Source organism: Nerophis ophidion, linkage group LG28 (assembly GCF_033978795.1).
Source record: "Nerophis ophidion isolate RoL-2023_Sa linkage group LG28, RoL_Noph_v1.0, whole genome shotgun sequence".
Taxonomy (NCBI): domain Eukaryota; kingdom Metazoa; phylum Chordata; class Actinopteri; order Syngnathiformes; family Syngnathidae; genus Nerophis; species Nerophis ophidion.
In genome coordinates this window covers 21,890,478-21,910,381 of record NC_084638.1, presented here as the reverse complement: position 1 = coordinate 21,910,381, position 19,904 = coordinate 21,890,478, and the positions used below count along the sequence as shown (strand labels likewise).

The 19,904-nt window shown below is 46.2% G+C and overlaps 1 protein-coding gene across 1 annotated transcript; it reads right to left on the bottom strand.

Annotated features, from left to right (window-relative positions):
• Positions 1-11: 11 nt before the first annotated feature.
• On the bottom strand, positions 12-18,511 carry LOC133545215 (uncharacterized). Its single transcript, XM_061890604.1, has 2 exons — positions 18,063-18,511; positions 12-1,518 (listed from the first exon to the last, which is right to left on the bottom strand). Exons 1-2 carry the CDS (start codon positions 18,268-18,270, stop codon positions 194-196), a joined length of 1,533 nt encoding a protein of 510 aa, XP_061746588.1. The 5' UTR covers positions 18,271-18,511; the 3' UTR covers positions 12-193.
• Positions 18,512-19,904: the final 1,393 nt, after the last annotated feature.

Below are 19,904 nucleotides of genomic sequence, written 5' to 3'. Positions count from 1 at the left end.
TGCGTTTGACACCCCTGCTATGGTTGGTGGCTGTGAAACACTAGGTTCTCATGTAAAAAGCGAAAGAGATTTATTGACAATTTTCTATTTATTTACATACAATGCAAAATATCCACTTCGAAGAGAATGTGCAGTGGAAACTACTCATCTGCTCTTGTTAATGCCAACATGTTCCTTTGCCTAAATGAAGCAGTTACTGAAAAGATACCACTGATTCCGAGGCGTTTGTAAGCGCGCAACATATATTTACAATTTTGTCGAGAAGAGTCATGCGTTCTTGATCGATGCGAGTGTAGCCTTCAGGGACAGTACTTTGCAAAATGCTATATTTCCGAAAGAGAACCCCAATTATGCTCTCAATGTGTTTCCTGAGAGTTGCTAGACCCTCTGTGTCCCCCAAGTCAACGGGATCCAATTGTCCTTTACCAAAAGCTAATGCTGTGATTCTAATGTCAGCTGGATAGGAATGTTCACTCTCATCGACGATAAAACCTCGGTCGGCTAAGACTAAGTCCCCTGGACGAAAATTGCATAAAAACTTGCTTTGCTTTGTGATTAACTTATCACTTGTGCGACCTCCCCAGCCATTGGAAAGGAAGCAAATTGAGCCTTGTGGACAAATGGCTAATAAATATTTCACGGTATAACATGACTGGTATGCTGAGTAACACAGTGCTCTGTTTATCAAGTTACCTGGTTTCTCAATGACTAGGTCAAAAACGTCAATAATGCACACCGTCTTTTCGAAGGGACTGTTCCTAAATGCACACGGGAGAGACCTTCTTAAAGATTCCCTGTCCGGCCATTTGACTAAACTTGGCACCAGCCGACAATCCATGACGTTTACACAGCGGTTAAAAAGCTGAGAAACGGCGGTCGAATCCACGGCAAAGTAATAGGCAAGAAAGTCAAAAGACAAGTTAAGTCTGAGCTTTATCAAAGTTAGCATGAACTGCTGAAAGGACGTCAGGTATGACGCATGGTTAAGGAAAGGAGCCACAAAGTGAAAAAGCGTCATCAGGACTGAGAATGTCGGCAGACCTGTGAGCGCGGTCACCTTTTCGTCGTCGTTTTTCAGAGTCATCTCGTTTAGTTCAACTCGGTTAATTTTGTCTTTTAGCAACTCATTTTCAGTCCTCAGAGCTTGACATTCTGACTCCAGGGACTGGATGAGTCTCTGACAGTCTTCGCTGCGACACGGCGGAGTCGCTGTGCTCTCCTGGTAATCAGGAGTGGATGGAAGCTCGTTGTTAAGGGGTGTCTCTGGAGATTCTCTTATAGGAATGTCAACTTCTACGGGACCGCCTTCGTCGGCCATGTCGGTTATAGAGTTGTCTGCTGATGCTACGGGGGGCGATTTTCTTTCCTGCTTAATTTGTTGGTGTCTGCTCTTCTGCCGTCTGTTGAATACAACCAGCTGCCTTCTCCTTGCACTTCTCCTCTTCTTCTGCGGGGATGGCACATGTTTAAAGATTGCAGGCACAAAATCCGGTGACCTCGGGTTGTTACTCTTTCTCCCTGAAACAAAAGCAAGTAACAGGTTGGATTTCATTCAATCTGACTCACCAGTATCAACACAATTTTCGGTCGATCAGATATTTCCCACCTACCTCCCAAGAAATACAGGATCTTGCAAGAAAGCAAAAACTTTATGTAACTTTTTTTTGTGCTGTGAATTAACACTGAATTATTATTTTGCTTGGTATTGTAATCACGATTATTTATTAGTTGGAAATAATTTTTTGTACCACCAAAACACAACTTTGTAGTTAAAAATGTGTTTAAGTTAGTAATAAATAAACCAAAATAAGGCCATAGTGTTTTTGAATGTGAATGTTGTCTGTCTATCTGTGTTGGCCCTGCGATGAGGTGGCGACTTGTTCAGGGTTTGCACCGCCTACCACCCGAATGCAGCTGTGATAGGCTCCAGCGATCCCCCGCGACCCCAAAAGGGACAATCGGTAGAAAATGGATGGATGGATAGTTGTGTTTGGTGGCCATGTTGACAGGAGACAAACGTGACTAGTTAAGTTAAAGTTAAAGTACCAATGATTGTCACACACACACTAGATGTGGCGAAATTATTCTCTGCATTTGACCCATCACCCTTGATCACCCCCTGGGAGGTGAGGGGAGCAGTGGGCAGCAACACCGGTGCCGCCGTCCGGGTATCATTTCTGGTGATTTAATCCCCAATTCCAACCCTTGATGCTGAGCCAAGCAGGGAGGTAACGGATCCCATTTTTATAGTCTTTGGTATGACTCGGTCGGGGTTTGAACTCACAACCCACCGATCTCAGGGCGGACACGCTAACCACTAGGCTACTGAGTAGGTTTTGTTTGGTGGCCATGTTGGCAGGAAAGTCAGGTGACTAGTTGTGTTTAGGGGCCATGCTGGCAGGGGAGTCAGGTGGCTGGTTGTGTTTGGTGGCCATGTTGACAGGAGAGAAACAGGACTAGTTGTGTTTGGTGGCCATGTTGGCAGGAAAGTCAGGTGACTGGTTGTGTTTGGTGGCCATGTTGGCGGGAGAGTCAGGCAAATAGTATTGTTTGGTGGCTCTGTTGGCAGGAAAGTCAGGTGACTAGTTGTGTTTGGTGGCCATGTTGGCAGTGGAGTCAGGTGACTAGTTGCGTTTGGTAGCCATGTTGGCAGGAGAGTCAGGTGACTAGTTGTGTTTGGTGGCCATGTTGACAGGAGAGAAAAGTGACTGGTTGTGTTTGGTGGCCATATTGAGAGAAAAGAAACATGACTGGTTGTGTTTGGTGGCCATGTCGGCGGGAGAGTCAGGCAATTAGTATTGTTTGGTGGCTATGTTGGCAGGAAAGTCAGGTGACTAGTTGTGTTTGGTGGACATGTTGACAGGGGAGTCAGGTAACTACTTGCGTATGGTGGCCATGTTGGCAGAAGAGTCAGGTGACTAGTTGCGTTTGGTGGCCATGTTAGCAAGAAAGTCAGGTGACTAGTTGCGTTTGGTGGCCATGTTGGCAGAAGAGTCAGGTGACTAGTTGTGTTTGGTGGCCATGTTGACAGAAGAGTCAGGTGACTAGTTGTGTTTGGTGGCCATGTTAGCAAGAATGTCAGGTGACTAGTTGCGTTTGGTAGCCATGTTGGCAGGAGAGTCAGGTGACTAGTTGCGTTTGGTGACCATGTTGACAGGAGAGAAAAGTGACTGGTTGTGTTTGGTGGCCATGTTGAGAGAAAAGAAACATGACTGGTTGTGTTTGGTGGCCATGTTGGCGGGAGAGTCAGGCAATTAGTATTGTTTGGTGGCTATGTTGGCAGGAAAGTCAGGTGACTAGTTGTGTTTGGTGGCCGTGTTGGCAAGGGAATCAGGTGACTAGTTGTTTGGTGGCCATGTTGACAGAAGAGTCAGGTGACTAGTTGCGTTTGGTAGCCATGTTGGCAGGAGAGTCAGGTGACTAGTTGTGTTTGGTGGCCATGTTAGCAGGAGAGTCAGGTGACTAGTTGCGTTTGGTGACCATGTTGACAGGAGAGAAAAGTGACTAGTTGTGTTTGGTGGCCATGTTGGCAGGGGAGTCAGGTAACTAGTTGCGTTTGGTGGCCATCTTGGCAGAAGAGTCAGGTGACTAGTTGTGTTTGGTGGCCATGTTAGCAAGAATGTCAGGTGACTAGTTGCGTTTGGTAGCCATGTTGGCAGGAGAGTCAGGTGACTAGTTGCGTTTGGTGACCATGTTGACAGGAGAGAAAAGTTACTGGTTGTGTTTGGTGGCCATGTTGAGAGAAAAGAAACATGACTGGTTGTGTTTGGTGGCCATGTTGGCGGGAGAGTCAGGCAATTAGTATTGTTTGGTGGCTATGTTGGCAGGAAAGTCAGGTGACTAGTTGTGTTTGGTGTCCAAGTTGGCAGAAGACTCAGGTGACTAGTTGTGTTTGGTGGCCATGTTGGCAGAAGAGTCAGGTGACTAGTTGCGTTTGGTGGCCGTGTTGGCAAGGGAATCAGGTGACTAGTTGTTTGGTGGCCATGTTGACAGAGGAGTCAGGTGACTAGTTGCGTTTGGTAGCCATGTTGGCAGGAGAGTCAGGTGACTAGTTGTGTTTGGTGGCCATGTTAGCAGGAGAGTCAGGTGACTAGTTGCGTTTGGTGACCATGTTGACAGGAGAGAAAAGTGACTAGTTGTGTTTGGTGGCCATGTTGGCGGGAGAGTCAGGCAATTAGTATTGTTTGGTGGCTATGTTGGCAGGAAAGTCAGGTGACTAGTTGTGTTTGGTGGACATGTTGGCAGGGGAGTCAGGTAACTAGTTGCGTTTGGTGGCCATCTTGGCAGAAGAGTCAGGTGACTAGTTGCGTTTGGTGGCCATGTTAGCAAGAAAGTCAGGTGACTAGTTGCGTTTGGTGGCCATGTTGGCAGAAGAGTGGTGACTAGTTGCGTTTGGTGGCCTTGTTGACAGGAGTCAGGTGACTAGTTCTGTTTGGTGGCCATGTTGGCAGAAGAGTCAGGTGACTAGTTGCGTTTGGTGGCCGTGTTGGCAAGGGAATCAGGTGACTAGTTGTTTGGTGGCCATGTTGACAGGGGAGTCAGGTGACTAGTTGCGTTTGGTAGCCATGTTGGCAGGAGAGTCAGGTGACTAGTTGTGTTTGGTGGCCATGTAGGCAGGAGAGTCAGGTGACTAGTTGCGTTTGGTGACCATGTTGACAGGAGAGAAAAGTGACTGGTTGTGTTTGGTGGCCATGTTGAGAGAAAAGAAACGTGACTGGTTGTGTTTGGTGGCCATGTTGGCGGGAGAGTCAGGCAATTAGTATTGTTTGGTGGCCATGTTGGCAGAAGAGTCAGGTGACTAGTTCTGTTTGGTGGCCATGTTGGCAGAAGAGTCAGGTGACTAGTTGCGTTTGGTGGCCATGTTGACAGAGGAGTCAGGTGACTAGTTGCGTTTGGTAGCCATGTTGGCAGGAGAGTCAGGTGACTAGTTGTGTTTGGTGGCCATGTTAGCAGGAGAGTCAGGTGACTAGTTGCGTTTGGTGACCATGTTGACAGGAGAGAAAAGTGACTGGTTGCGTTTGGTGGCCATGTTGAGAGAAAAGAAACGTGACTGGTTGTGTTTGGTGGCCATGTTGGCGGGAGAGTCAGGCAATTAGTATTGTTTGGTGGCTATGTTGGCAGGAAAGTCAGGTGACTATTTGTGTTTGCTGGCCATGTTGGCAGGGGAGTCAGGTAACTAGTTGCGTTTGGTGGCCATCTTGGCAGAAGAGTCAGGTGACTAGTTGTGTTTGGTGGCCATGTTGGCAGGGGAGTCAGGTAACTAGTTGTGTTTGGTGGCCATGTTAGCAAGAAAGTCAGGTGACTAGTTGCGTTTGGTGGCCATGTTGGCAGAAGAGTGGTGACTAGTTGCGTTTGGTGGCCATGTTGGCAGAAGACTCAGGTGACTAGTTCTGTTTGGTGGCCATGTTGGCAGAAGACTCAGGTGACTAGTTCTGTTTGGTGGCCATGTTGGCAGAAGAGTCAGGTGACTAGTTGCGTTTGGTGGCCGTGTTGGCAAGGGAATCAGGTGACTAGTTGTTTGGTGGCCATGTTGACAGGAGAGTCAGGTGACTACTTGCGTTTGGTGACCATGTTGACAGGAGAGAAAAGTGACTGGTTGTGTTTGGTGGCCATGTTGAGAGAAAAGAAACGTGACTGGTTGTGTTTGGTGGCCATGTTGGCGGGAGAGTCAGGCAATTAGTATTGTTTGGTGGCTATGTTGGCAGGAAAGTCAGGTGACTAGTTGCGTTTGGTGGCCATGTTAGGAAGAAAGTCAGGTGACTAGTTGCGTTTGGTCGCCATGTTGGCAGAAGAGTCTGGTGACTAGTTGCGTTTGGTGAACATGTTGAGAAGAGAGTCAGGTGACTAGTTCTGTTTGGTGGCCATGTTGGCAGAAGAGTCAGGTGACTAGTTGCGTTTGGTGGCAGTGTTGGCAATGGAATCAGGTGACTAGTTGTTTGGTGGCCATGTTGACAGGGGAGTCAGGTGACTAGTTTTGTTTGGTGGCCATGTTAGCAGGAAAGTCAGGTGACTAGTTGCGTTTGGTGACCATGTTGACAGGAGGGAAAAGTGACTGGTTGTGTTTGGTGGCCATGTTGAGAGAAAAGAAACGTGACTGGTTGTGTTTGGTGGCCATGTTGGCGGGAGAGTCAGGCAATTAATATTGTTTGGTGGCTATGTTGGCAGGAAAGTCAGGTGACTAGTTGCGTTTGGTGGCCATGTTAGCAAGAAATTCAGGTGACTAGTTGCGTTTGGTCGCCATGTTGGCAGAAGAGTCTGGTGACTAGTTGCGTTTGGTGGCCATGTTGAGAAGAGAGTCAGGTGACTAGTTCTGTTTTGTGGCCATGTTGGCAGAAGAGTCAGGTGACTAGTTGCGTTTGGTGGCAGTGTTGGCAATGGAATCAGGTGACTAGTTGTTTGGTGGCCATGTTGACAGGGGAGTCAGGTGACTAGTTTTGTTTGGTGGCCATGTTAGCAGGAAAGTCAGGTGACTAGTTGCGTTTGGTGACCATGTTGACAGGAGGGAAAAGTGACTGGTTGTGTTTGGTGGCCATGTTGAGAGAAAAGAAACGTGACTGGTTGTGTTTGGTGGCTATGTTGGCAGGAAAGTCAGGTGACTAGTTGCGTTTGGTGGCCATGTTAGCAAGAAATTCAGGTGACTAGTTGCGTTTGGTCGCCATGTTGGCAGAAGAGTCTGGTGACTAGTTGCGTTTGGTGGCCATGTTGAGAAGAGAGTCAGGTGACTAGTTCTGTTTTGTGGCCATGTTGGCAGAAGAGTCAGGTGACTAGTTGCGTTTGGTGGCAGTGTTGGCAATGGAATCAGGTGACTAGTTGTTTGGTGGCCATGTTGACAGGGGAGTCAGGTGACTAGTTTTGTTTGGTGGCCATGTTAGCAGGAGAGTCAGGTGACTAGTTGCGTTTGGTGACCATGTTGACAGGAGGGAAAAGTGACTGGTTGTGTTTGGTGGCCATGTTGAGAGAAAAGAAACGTGACTGGTTGTGTTTGGTGGCCATGTTGGTGGGAGAGTCAGGCAATTAGTATTGTTTGGTGGCTATGTTGGCAGGAAAGTCAGGTGACTAGTTGTGTTTGGTGGCCATGTTGGCAGAAGAGTCAGGTGACTAGTTCTGTTTGGTGGCCATGTTGGCAGGAAAGTCAGGTGACTAGTTGTGTTTGGTGGCCATGTTGGCAGAAGAGTCAGGTGACTAGTTCTGTTTGGTGGCCATGTTGGCAGAAGAGTCAGGTGACTAGTTGCGTTTGGTGGCCATGTTGGCAAGGGAATCAGGTGACTAGTTGTTTGGTGGCCATGTTGACAGAGGAGTCAGGTGACTAGTTGTGTTTGGTAGCCATGTTGGCAGGAGAGTCAGGTGACCAGTTGTGTTTGGTGGCCATGTTAGCAGGAGAGTCAGGTGACTAGTTGCGTTTGGTGACCATGTTGACAGGAGAGAAAAGTGACTGGTTGTGTTTGGTGGCCATATTGAGAGAAAAGAAACGTGACTGGTTGTGTTTGGTGGCCATGTTGGCGGGAGAGTCAGGCAATTAGTATTGTTTGGTGGCTATGTTGGCAGGAAAGTCAGGTGACTAGTTGTGTTTGGTGGCCATGTTGGCAGAAGAGTCAGGTGACTAGTTGCGTTTGGTGGCCATATTGGCAGGGGAGTCAGGTGACTAGTTGCGTTTGGTGGCCATGTTGGCAGGAGAGTCAGGTGACTAGTTGTGTTTGGTGACCATGTTGACAGGAGAGAAAAGTGACTGGTTGTGTTTGGTGGCCATGTTGAGAGAAAAGAAGCATGACTGGTTGTGTTTGGTGGCCATGAGTCAGGCAATTAGTATTGTTTGGTGGCTATGTTGGCAGGAAAGTCAGGTGACTAGTTGTGTTTGGTGCCCATGTTGGCAGAAGAGTCAGGTGACTAGTTGCGTTTGGTGGCCCTGTTGGCAAGGGAATCAGGTGACTAGTTGTTTGGTGGCCATGTTGACAGAGGAGTCAGGTGACTAGTTGCGTTTGGTGACCATGTTGACAGGAGAGAAAAGTGACTGGTTGTGTTTGGTGGCCATGTTGAGAGAAAAGAAACGTGACTGGTTGTGTTTGGTGGCCATGTTGGCGGGAGAGTCAGGCAATTAGTATTGTTTGGTGGCTATGTTGGCAGGAAAGTCAGGTGACTAGTTGCGTTTGGTGGCCATGTTGGCAGAAGACTCAGGTGACTAGTTCTGTTTGGTGGCCATGTTGGCAGAAGACTCAGGTGACTAGTTCTGTTTGGTGGCCATGTTGGCAGAAGAGTCAGGTGACTAGTTGCGTTTGGTGGCCGTGTTGGCAAGGGAATCAGGTGACTAGTTGTTTGGTGGCCATGTTGACAGGAGAGTCAGGTGACTACTTGCGTTTGGTGACCATGTTGACAGGAGAGAAAAGTGACTGGTTGTGTTTGGTGGCCATGTTGAGAGAAAAGAAACGTGACTGGTTGTGTTTGGTGGCCATGTTGGCGGGAGAGTCAGGCAATTAGTATTGTTTGGTGGCTATGTTGGCAGGAAAGTCAGGTGACTAGTTGCGTTTGGTGGCCATGTTAGGAAGAAAGTCAGGTGACTAGTTGCGTTTGGTCGCCATGTTGGCAGAAGAGTCTGGTGACTAGTTGCGTTTGGTGAACATGTTGAGAAGAGAGTCAGGTGACTAGTTCTGTTTGGTGGCCATGTTGGCAGAAGAGTCAGGTGACTAGTTGCGTTTGGTGGCAGTGTTGGCAATGGAATCAGGTGACTAGTTGTTTGGTGGCCATGTTGACAGGGGAGTCAGGTGACTAGTTTTGTTTGGTGGCCATGTTAGCAGGAAAGTCAGGTGACTAGTTGCGTTTGGTGACCATGTTGACAGGAGGGAAAAGTGACTGGTTGTGTTTGGTGGCCATGTTGAGAGAAAAGAAACGTGACTGGTTGTGTTTGGTGGCCATGTTGGCGGGAGAGTCAGGCAATTAATATTGTTTGGTGGCTATGTTGGCAGGAAAGTCAGGTGACTAGTTGCGTTTGGTGGCCATGTTAGCAAGAAATTCAGGTGACTAGTTGCGTTTGGTCGCCATGTTGGCAGAAGAGTCTGGTGACTAGTTGCGTTTGGTGGCCATGTTGAGAAGAGAGTCAGGTGACTAGTTCTGTTTTGTGGCCATGTTGGCAGAAGAGTCAGGTGACTAGTTGCGTTTGGTGGCAGTGTTGGCAATGGAATCAGGTGACTAGTTGTTTGGTGGCCATGTTGACAGGGGAGTCAGGTGACTAGTTTTGTTTGGTGGCCATGTTAGCAGGAAAGTCAGGTGACTAGTTGCGTTTGGTGACCATGTTGACAGGAGGGAAAAGTGACTGGTTGTGTTTGGTGGCCATGTTGAGAGAAAAGAAACGTGACTGGTTGTGTTTGGTGGCTATGTTGGCAGGAAAGTCAGGTGACTAGTTGCGTTTGGTGGCCATGTTAGCAAGAAATTCAGGTGACTAGTTGCGTTTGGTCGCCATGTTGGCAGAAGAGTCTGGTGACTAGTTGCGTTTGGTGGCCATGTTGAGAAGAGAGTCAGGTGACTAGTTCTGTTTTGTGGCCATGTTGGCAGAAGAGTCAGGTGACTAGTTGCGTTTGGTGGCAGTGTTGGCAATGGAATCAGGTGACTAGTTGTTTGGTGGCCATGTTGACAGGGGAGTCAGGTGACTAGTTTTGTTTGGTGGCCATGTTAGCAGGAGAGTCAGGTGACTAGTTGCGTTTGGTGACCATGTTGACAGGAGGGAAAAGTGACTGGTTGTGTTTGGTGGCCATGTTGAGAGAAAAGAAACGTGACTGGTTGTGTTTGGTGGCCATGTTGGTGGGAGAGTCAGGCAATTAGTATTGTTTGGTGGCTATGTTGGCAGGAAAGTCAGGTGACTAGTTGTGTTTGGTGGCCATGTTGGCAGAAGAGTCAGGTGACTAGTTCTGTTTGGTGGCCATGTTGGCAGGAAAGTCAGGTGACTAGTTGTGTTTGGTGGCCATGTTGGCAGAAGAGTCAGGTGACTAGTTCTGTTTGGTGGCCATGTTGGCAGAAGAGTCAGGTGACTAGTTGCGTTTGGTGGCCATGTTGGCAAGGGAATCAGGTGACTAGTTGTTTGGTGGCCATGTTGACAGAGGAGTCAGGTGACTAGTTGTGTTTGGTAGCCATGTTGGCAGGAGAGTCAGGTGACCAGTTGTGTTTGGTGGCCATGTTAGCAGGAGAGTCAGGTGACTAGTTGCGTTTGGTGACCATGTTGACAGGAGAGAAAAGTGACTGGTTGTGTTTGGTGGCCATATTGAGAGAAAAGAAACGTGACTGGTTGTGTTTGGTGGCCATGTTGGCGGGAGAGTCAGGCAATTAGTATTGTTTGGTGGCTATGTTGGCAGGAAAGTCAGGTGACTAGTTGTGTTTGGTGGCCATGTTGGCAGAAGAGTCAGGTGACTAGTTGCGTTTGGTGGCCATATTGGCAGGGGAGTCAGGTGACTAGTTGCGTTTGGTGGCCATGTTGGGAGGAGAGTCAGGTGACTAGTTGTGTTTGGTGACCATGTTGACAGGAGAGAAAAGTGACTGGTTGTGTTTGGTGGCCATGTTGAGAGAAAAGAAGCATGACTGGTTGTGTTTGGTGGCCATGAGTCAGGCAATTAGTATTGTTTGGTGGCTATGTTGGCAGGAAAGTCAGGTGACTAGTTGTGTTTGGTGCCCATGTTGGCAGAAGAGTCAGGTGACTAGTTGCGTTTGGTGGCCCTGTTGGCAAGGGAATCAGGTGACTAGTTGTTTGGTGGCCATGTTGACAGAGGAGTCAGGTGACTAGTTGCGTTTGGTGACCATGTTGACAGGAGAGAAAAGTGACTGGTTGTGTTTGGTGGCCATGTTGAGAGAAAAGAAACGTGACTGGTTGTGTTTGGTGGCCATGTTGGCGGGAGAGTCAGGCAATTAGTATTGTTTGGTGGCTATGTTGGCAGGAAAGTCAGGTGACTAGTTGTGTTTGGTGGCCATGTTGGCAGAAGACTCAGGTGACTAGTTCTGTTTGGTGGCCATGTTGGCAGAAGAGTCAGGTGACTAGTTGTTTGGTGGCCATGTTGACAGAGGAGTCAGGTGACTAGTTGCGTTTGGTGGCCATGTTGGCAGGAGAGTCAGGTGACTAGTTGCGTTTGGTGACCATGTTGACAGGAGAGAAAAGTGACTCGTTTTGTTTGGTGGCCATGTTAGCAGGAGAGTCAGGTGACTAGTTGCGTTTGGTGACCATGTTGACAGGAGAGAAAAGTGACTAGTTGTGTTTGGTGGCCATGTTTGCGGGAGAGTCAGGCAATTAGTATGGTTTGGTGGCCATGTTGGCAGAAGAGTCTGGTGACTAGTTGAGTTTGGTGGCCATGTTGAGAAGAGAGTCAGGTGACTAGTTCTGTTTGGTGGCCATGTTGGCAGAAGAGTCAGGTGACTAGTTGCGTTTGGTGGCAGTGTTGGCAATGGAATCAGGTGACTAGTTGTTTGGTGGCCATGTTGACAGAGGAGTCAGGTGACTAGTTGCGTTTGGTAGCCATGTTGGCAGGAGAGTCAGGCAATTAGTATTGTTTAGTTGCTATGTTGGCAGAAGAGTCAGGTGACTAGTTCTGTTTGGTGGCCATGTTGGCAGGAGAGTCAGGTGACTAGTTGCGTTTGGTGGCCGTGTTGGCAAGGGAATCAGGTGACTAGTTGTTTGGTGGCCATGTTGGCAGGAGAGTCAGGTGACTAGTTGTGTTTGGTGGCCATGTTAGCAGGAGAGTCAGGTGACGAGTTGCGTTTGGTGACCATGTTGACAGGAGAGAAAAATGACTGGTTGTGTTTGGTGACCATGTTGAGAGAAAAGAAACGTGACTGGTTGTGTTTAGTGGCCATGTTGGCGGGAGAGTCAGGCAATTAGTATTGTTTGGTGGCTATGTTTGCAGGAAAGTCAGGTGACTAGTTGTGTTTGGTGGACATCTTGGCAGAAGAGTCAGGTGACTAGTTGCGTTTGGTGGCCATGTTGGCAAGAAAGTCAGGTGACTAGTTGCGTTTGGTGGCCATGTTGGCAGAAGAGTGGTGACTAGTTGCGTTTGGTGGCCATGTTGACAAGAGTCAGGTGACTAGTTCTGTTTGGTGGCCATGTTGGCAGAAGAGTCAGGTGACTAGATGCGTTTGGTGGCCGTGTTGGCAAGGGAATCAGGTGACTAGTTGTTTGGTGGCCATGTTGACAGGGGAGTCAGGTGACTAGTTGCGTTTGGTAGCCATGTTGGCAGGAGAGTCAGGTGACTAGTTGTGTTTGGTGGCCATGTTAGCAGGAGAGTCAGGTGACTAGTTGCGTTTGGTGACCATGTTGACAGGAGAGAAAAGTGACTGGTTGTGTTTGGTGGCCATGTTGGCGGGAGAGTCAGGCAATTAGTATTGTTTGGTGGCTATGTTAGCAGGAAAGTCAGGTGACTAGTTGCGTTTGGTCGCCATGTTGGCAGAAGAGTCAGGTGACTAGTTCTGTTTGGTGGCCATGTTGGCAGAAGAGTCTGGTGACTAGTTGCGTTTTGTGGCCATGTTGAGAAGAGAGTCAGGTGACTAGTTCTGTTTGGTGGCCATGTTGGCAGAAGAGTCAGGTGACTAGTTGCGTTTGGTGGCAGTGTTGGCAATGGAATCAGGTGACTAGTTGTTTGGTGGCCATGTTGACAGGGGTCTCAGGTGACTAGTTTTGTTTGGTGGCCATGTTAGCAGGAGAGTCAGGTGACTAGTCGCGTTTGGTGACCATGTTGACAGGAGGGAAAAGTGACTGGTTGTGTTTGGTGGCCATGTTGAGAGAAAATAAACGTGACTGGTTGTGTTTGGTGGCCATGTTGGCGGGAGAGTCAGGCAATTAGTATTGTTTGGTGGCTATGTTGGCAGGAAAGTCAGGTGACTAGTTGTGTTTGGTGGCCATGTTGGCAGAAGAGTCAGGTGACTAGTTGTGTTTGGTGGCCATGTTGGCAGGAAAGTCAGGTGACTAGTTGTGTTTGGTGGCCATGTTGGCAGAAGAGTCAGGTGACTAGTTGCGTTTGGTGGCCATGTTGGCAAGGGAATCAGGTGACTAGTTGTTTGGTGGCCATGTTGACAGAGGAGTCAGGTGACTAGTTGTGTTTGGTGGCCATGTTGGCAGGAGAGTCAGGTGACCAGTTTTGTTTGGTGGCCATGTTAGCAGGAGAGTCAGGTGACTAGTTGCGTTTGGTGACCATGTTGACAGGAGAGAAAAGTGACTGGTTGTGTTTGGTGGCCATGTTGAGAGAAAATAAACGTGACTGGTTGTGTTTGGTGGCCATGTTGGCGGGAGAGTCAGGCAATTAGTATTGTTTGGTGGCTATGTTGGCAGGAAAGTCAGGTGACTAGTTGCGTTTGGTGGCCATGTTGACAAGAGAGTCAGGTGACTAGTTCTATTTGGTGGCCATGTTGGCAGAAGAGTCAGGTGACTAGTTGCGTTTGGTGGCCGTGTTGGCAAGGGTATCAGGTGACTTGTTGTTTGGTGGCCATGTTGACAGGAGAGAAACGTGACTGCTTGTGTTTAGTGGCCATGTTGGCGGGAGAGTCAGGCGATTAGTATTGTTTGGTGGCTATGTTGGCAGAAGAGTCAGGTGACTAGTTGTGTTTAGTGGCCATGTTAGCAGGAGAGTCTGGTGACTAGTTGTGTTTAGTGACCATGTTGGAGGGCAGCATGGTGCAGCAGCTGTGCCAGCAACTTGAGGCGTCCAGGGTCAATTCCAGCTTCTGCCATCCTAGTCACGCCGTTGTGTCCTTGGGCAAGACACTTCACCCTTGCCCCTGATGGGTCGTGGCATGGGCCTTAGATGGCAGCTTTCTGATGGCCATGTTGGTAGGGGAGTCCCGTGACTAGTTGTGTTTGATGGCCATGTTGGCAGGAGAAGCAGCAGATCAAATGATTGTACCATGTTAGCTTTCAACATTCTGTGTTAGTACACATCTGACTCACGAATATTGAAAGATACAACACAAAAATTTTACGTCAAACATAACCAACTTGAATAATGCCATGGGTTCATAATAATAAAAAAGGTTGCAAATTTTACAGTATTTGGAATTAACTCATAATTTTCTGTCGTCCGGCATTCTTTAGTGGACTATATTTATTGCCCCTTCTTGGGTGGTTAGATTGCTGACATTCGGTGGGCAAGTGGGACAGTATTGACAGTCAAAGAGGCATCAGAGATATTAGATCTGTAAGTGGGACCGTCACAGTTGCTATGAATTAGTTCAAAGAAGAGTCTATAGCACAGATGTCAAACTCCGAGCTCCGGGGGGCAAATCTGGCCCGCCACGTTATTTTACGTGGCCCGCAAAAGCCTGGAAATAATATGCGTTAATAAAATGCTTAATCTTTTCTTAGTAAATATATTTGTTCTTTTCCTTTTGACATTAAAAATCATGTACTGCATGCAATAGCATATCTTTTAAAATGCAATATTATAAAAATGAAATTATATTATCATTTATTCCAAAAATATTTTGTGTTAAAATAAAGATAAACACTTTACTTAAATATCTGCTTGACTTATGATTTCAAAATAAATGATCAAATTGTAGACTGTAAAATTGACAATAGATTTGTGGTTGTTTTTTGTTTTTTTACCGTAAAATCAACTTATAGTAAGACACTAAAACATTAAAAAACAAACAAAACATTAAAAGAAGATTTTACGGGAAAAACAACAACCTGGAAACCTGCTTGAATTTTACCGCCAAAAACAGTGATATGTTTTTTTTTTAATGCTGTTAAAAAAAAAAAACACTGCTTTTACAGCAATCTTCTGGTGACTGAGCTGCCAGTTTTAAAGCAAAATTCCATCCATCCATTTTCTACCGCTTATTTCCTTTGGGGCCGCGGGGGCACTGGTGCCTCTCCCTGCTTTAATCTGGCGGAAGGTGGCGTACACCCTGGACAAGTCAATTGTTATATTAATTTTGCAGCTCATGTAAAATATATTAATGTATTATATGAATATGTATATTACTCATTGTTAAAAGTGGCCTTATGAAGGCAACCATAAGTGGAATGTGGCTCTCAATGAAAACGAGTTTGACACCCCTGGGGTCACTTGTAAAAAAAAAAAAAAAAAAAGTGGGTAGCGATACAAAAACTGCAATTCCTAAAAAAAAATGCAAATTGCCTCATGTCACAAACATATTTTATGAGGAATAACTGAAATATGAAAACATTACAACTCTTTGTTTTTAAGATTTTGAAGAACAACCACCCAGTAAATGCAAAAACGCACAGATTTTAATTGGGTTTATTTTTAACCCCACTGGTGAAAGAGTGTGGGTATTAGGAAGGTGTCTTAAATGTTACATGTGTTGTGTTTTGGGGCTGGTCGAGTACAAATGAATTTCGATGGGCGTGACTAATTTGAGATACGAGTGTCGTGTACAAGCTCGTAAATTGAGGTATGACGAGTTACACTTTTCTATATAGAGATACTTGCCAACCCTCCCGGATTTTCCGAGAGACTCCCGAAATTCAGCGCCTCTCCCGAAAACCTCCCGGAAGAAATTTTCTCCTGAAAATCTCCCGAAATTCAGCTGGAGCTGGAGGCCACACCCTCTCCAGCTCAAACATGCACAGTTCGAAGCTTGAAAAGGAGGATTGCAAGCGGATCTGACGGCATTTAAAGTCATTTTTAAAAACAACTGCTAATCCTCCTCCTTTTCGACCGGAGGACCGCGGAGAATTAAAGTAGGAACACTCCAGAGGCAGAAATTCATTAAGAGGGGCGGACTCATCGGCTCTCAGCCATGTTTCCGTCACACAGGGGAAGTCAAGTCCGCCGCCCGCGGGAAGTGAAGAAATCCTTCAAGATAAACGTTGTGTTTATCAAAAATCTTGTGTTCACAAGACCAAACCTGGCGGGGGCCAGCAGTCGAAGGGCGCAACTAATCCAGGTCGGGCCCGACACAAAGCCCCCAGGTGGCTGGGGAGAGGAGCCACGACCAGTGAGCTGACAGACGCGAAAATAGGCGCAAACAACACAAAAACGAACAGAGCTGACAGTGAGAGACGGCAGGGCAAAGCAGATACTGGCGCCATCATCTGGAAACTCGGAATTGACGTTACCCAAATAGTGAAAGGTATGTGTTGTTGTTTTTTTAGTACCCAGCAAGCACAGTAGTTAGTAGAACAACTGTGTTTTTATTAGTGTATTTGATAGGTGCCGTCTGAAATTCAACAATCTCTTTTATTTATATATATAATAAAATAAATATATATAGCTAGAATTCACTGAAAGTTAAGTATTTCATACATATATATATATATAAATTATATATATACCGTATTTCCTTGAATAGCCGCCGGGGCGCTAATTACTTTAAAACTTCTTCTCATTCCTGTGCTTATCAAGGCATACGGTAAAAGTAAGCAGGCGCTAATAGTTTTAAAACCTCTTCTCACCCCTGTGCTTACCAATGGCATGCAGTAAAAAATTGATTGTGATTAAAAAAAAAAAAAAATTAATAAAAAATTATTCTGCGGCCGCAGCCCGGTGGTTGGGGACTACTGCTCTACAACGTGTTGTGGCACCCACCTCTACACCACGCTATCTGAGTGCGTGCTGGCCGGACGCATGCATTTCGCTGCTTCTCATACGAGATTGCAATGCATACTTGGTCAACAACCGTACCGTTTACACTGAAGGTTGTGATCTAAACAACTTTAACACTCTTACTAATATGCGCCACACTCTGTGAACACACCAAACAAGAATAACAAACACATTTCTGGAGAACATCGGCTCTGTAACACATTATAAATGCAACATAAGAATTACCCAAAATGCCATGCATCCATGACTATACACGCGCCCCCAACCCTGCCCACCTCAACCGACACACGGAGAGGGGGTTGGGGGTGGCGGGGTTTGGTGCTAGCGGTGTGTATAATTTAGCCAAGAGTCATGGATGCATGGCATTCTGGATAATTCTTATGTGGCGTTTATGTGTTACAGTGCCAATGTTCTCCCGAAATGTGTTTTTAATTCTTGTTTGGTGTGGGTTCACAGAGTGTGGCGCATATTAGTAAGAGTTTTAAAGTTGTTTTATATCACAACCATCAGTGTGATCTGTATGGCTGTGGAACAAGACCCCTGGTTTACACAAAATAGGACTCCTCCGCCATTTAGAAAGTGACATCACGAATTTGACACAGCGGTAAAAGTAAGCATGCGCTAATAAATTTGGGGAGTGTGTTTGACCCGGCAGTAGTTCAAGGCAGGCGCATATTACATGCCCCGCGGCTATTCAAGGAAATACGGTATATATATATATATATAATATATTAATTACAGCCAATATAAAAAATTGGGGGCTTCACGGTGGCAGAGGGGTTAGTGCGTCTGCCTCACAATACGAAGGTCCTGCAGTCCTGGGTTCAAATCCAGGCTCGGGATCTTTCTGTGTGGAGTTTGCATGTTCTCCCCGTGAATGCGTGGGTTCCCTCCGGGTACTCCGGCTTCCTCCCACTTCCAAAGACATGCACCTGGGGATAGGTTGATTGGCAACACTAAATTGGCCCTAGTGTGTGAATCTGAGTGTGAATGTTGTCTGTCTATCTGTGTTCGCCCTGCGATGAGGTGGCGACTTGTCCAGGGTGTACCCCGCGTTCCGCCCGATTGTAGCTGAGATAGGCGCCAGCGCCCCCCGCGACCCCAAAAGGGAATAAGCGGTAGAAAATGGATGGATGGATGGATGGATAAAAAAATTGGCTGTAAATACATGCACCTGGGGATAGGTTGATTGGCAACACTAAATTGGCCCTAGTGTCTATCTGTGTTGGCCCTGTGATGAGGTGGCGACTTGTCCAGGGTATACCCTGCCTTCCGCCCCTGTAGCTGAGATAGGCACCCGTGACCCCAAAGAGAATAAGCTGTAGGAAAATGGATGGATGTCTGGCTGTAAATATACTCTCCTCTTAGCCACGCCTCCGCCCCACCCCCGACCACGCCCCCACCTCCTGAAATCGGAGGTCTCAAGGTTGGCAAGTATGATATAAAGTTATCTATTTTTTTCCACAACAAACACAATGACATGAAATGAAATACATATTATTCAATTGAAGAAAGCGTCATAGTACGCACCTGATATGAAGTGTTCACTACACAGACGGACACCGTTGTCGGAAGGTTCCCACCAGGGCTCACGTTTCTTCCACTGGCTTCTGGCGCGATTTATGACTGCAACCCACTTTTGTCGTCTTTCAGGATCTTTGGGAAGACGATAAAATTCCCTCGCCTTCCCGTCTCCTCGTTGGTTCTTGCATCCTGGCGCACAACAGCTGTATACCATAGTTTGGCAAAACAAGAAACTAATATTTTGCTTGCGCTAATTCCTGCCAAAATGTTCACAGATATACTTTAACTAAATTTCTTGCGCGCTGCAGTACTACTTCTGGCGGCGTGCCTACATAGAGGCCGTTTTGGTCAGGGCAAAGTCAAGATAAGCACATGCGCAGACAGTGCTAGTGGCGTGCCAATATAGCGGCCATTTTGGTAGGGGCAAAGTCAACAACAGAACATGCGCAGACAGTGCTGGCGGCGTGACTATATAGCGGCCATTTTGGTAGGGGCAAAGTCAACAACAGAACATGCGCAGACAGTGCTACACACACGCACAATCTCACCTACGAACTGCTATTCTCTTGTTTAAATTGTTGGCAAAGTGTGCGACCGTATGCAGCACAATATTCAGGGCTTCTTAGTTTCCGTGGCTTGACAAACCGCGGAAGGTCCCCAATAGCTGATAGGCTCATCCTGGGTACACCGCTCCATTTTCTACCTATTCCTGTCTATGGCTTGAATTTCTTTTTTTTTTTCTTTAAAGGTTTATTTATACATTTCAACAATTACAAACAGTAAGTCAAACAACAATATAAAACATTATGAAAACAGTACAAAACAGCGCCAGGGGGTTGTAAGTTCAAAATAATAAAAATAGAATACAAAAATATGTATATATATAATAAACAAAATGCAAAGCCGTAGGCTTATTCAGATTCATCAAACAACTTAAATTTGGAACACAGCATCATCGTTTTCACAGCTTTTTTGTTGTTAAGAGGTAGAGAGCGTTTTAATGTAAAGTTCCAGATCTTTTTTAAAGGCACAAAAGATAGGACAGGTATTAAGAAACTTACATTTATGAATATAAAACTTAGCCAATAAAATAATGAGGTTGCAAAGGTAGGATTCCTTTTCAAATTTTTGTTCATACAGTGTAAAACCAAAAATCACATCTTTAAAGTAAAGCACAAATTTGTCATAAATATTGTCCAGGATGAAGCGACAGATGCCCTGCCATAGTGATCGAGTGTTTTCACAAGTCCAAAACAAGTGGTTGACAGTCTCTGGGTGCATGTTACATAAGGTGCAGGTAACATCAATGTCCTTCTTGTATCTAACCATCACAGTCTTTACAGGGTAATAGCGATGGATGATTTTAAATGATATCTCTTTGACTTTGTTGGTAAGTAAATACCTGTTAGGAAGGGACCACGTTTTGGTCCAACAGATGTCATTTACAACATTATTCCATAAGGAAATTACATAGGAGACAGACACACAATCATTTTGGAATAAGCTGCGGATTTTTCTGTTATTTTTTTGATCAAAGCAAAGTTTCCCCACGGGAGTGTCAAGTGGATCATTCACAATTTTTACAGCAGAAAGAGGTGTGTAAGCCCTGTACAACATAATAACACCTGTTGGGATGGCACCAAATACAATAGCAAATTGTTTGGGAGTCACATGTATCTTAAATTGGTTGAGAAATTCTTGGTAATTAAAACGTTGATCTTCCTTATTGAAAAGCTGACTCACTAAAATAATGTTATTGTTAAACCAATTGTTGAGGAAAAGAGATTTCCTTTTGTAACATATGTCTTTATTGTTCCAGATGAAATATTTGGTAGGTGAAAAATTGTG

What these genes read in the sequence shown, in the direction of transcription:
- LOC133545215 (XM_061890604.1), bottom strand. Translation starts at nt 18,270, where the DNA reads ATGGTATACAGCTGTTGTGCGCCAGGATGCAAGAACCAACGAGGAGAC. An exon ending in TAGTGAACACTTCATATCAG is followed by an intron (nt 1,519 to 18,062) that starts GTGCGTACTATG and finishes CTTTTGTTTCAG; the next exon opens with GGAGAAAGAGTAACAACCCG.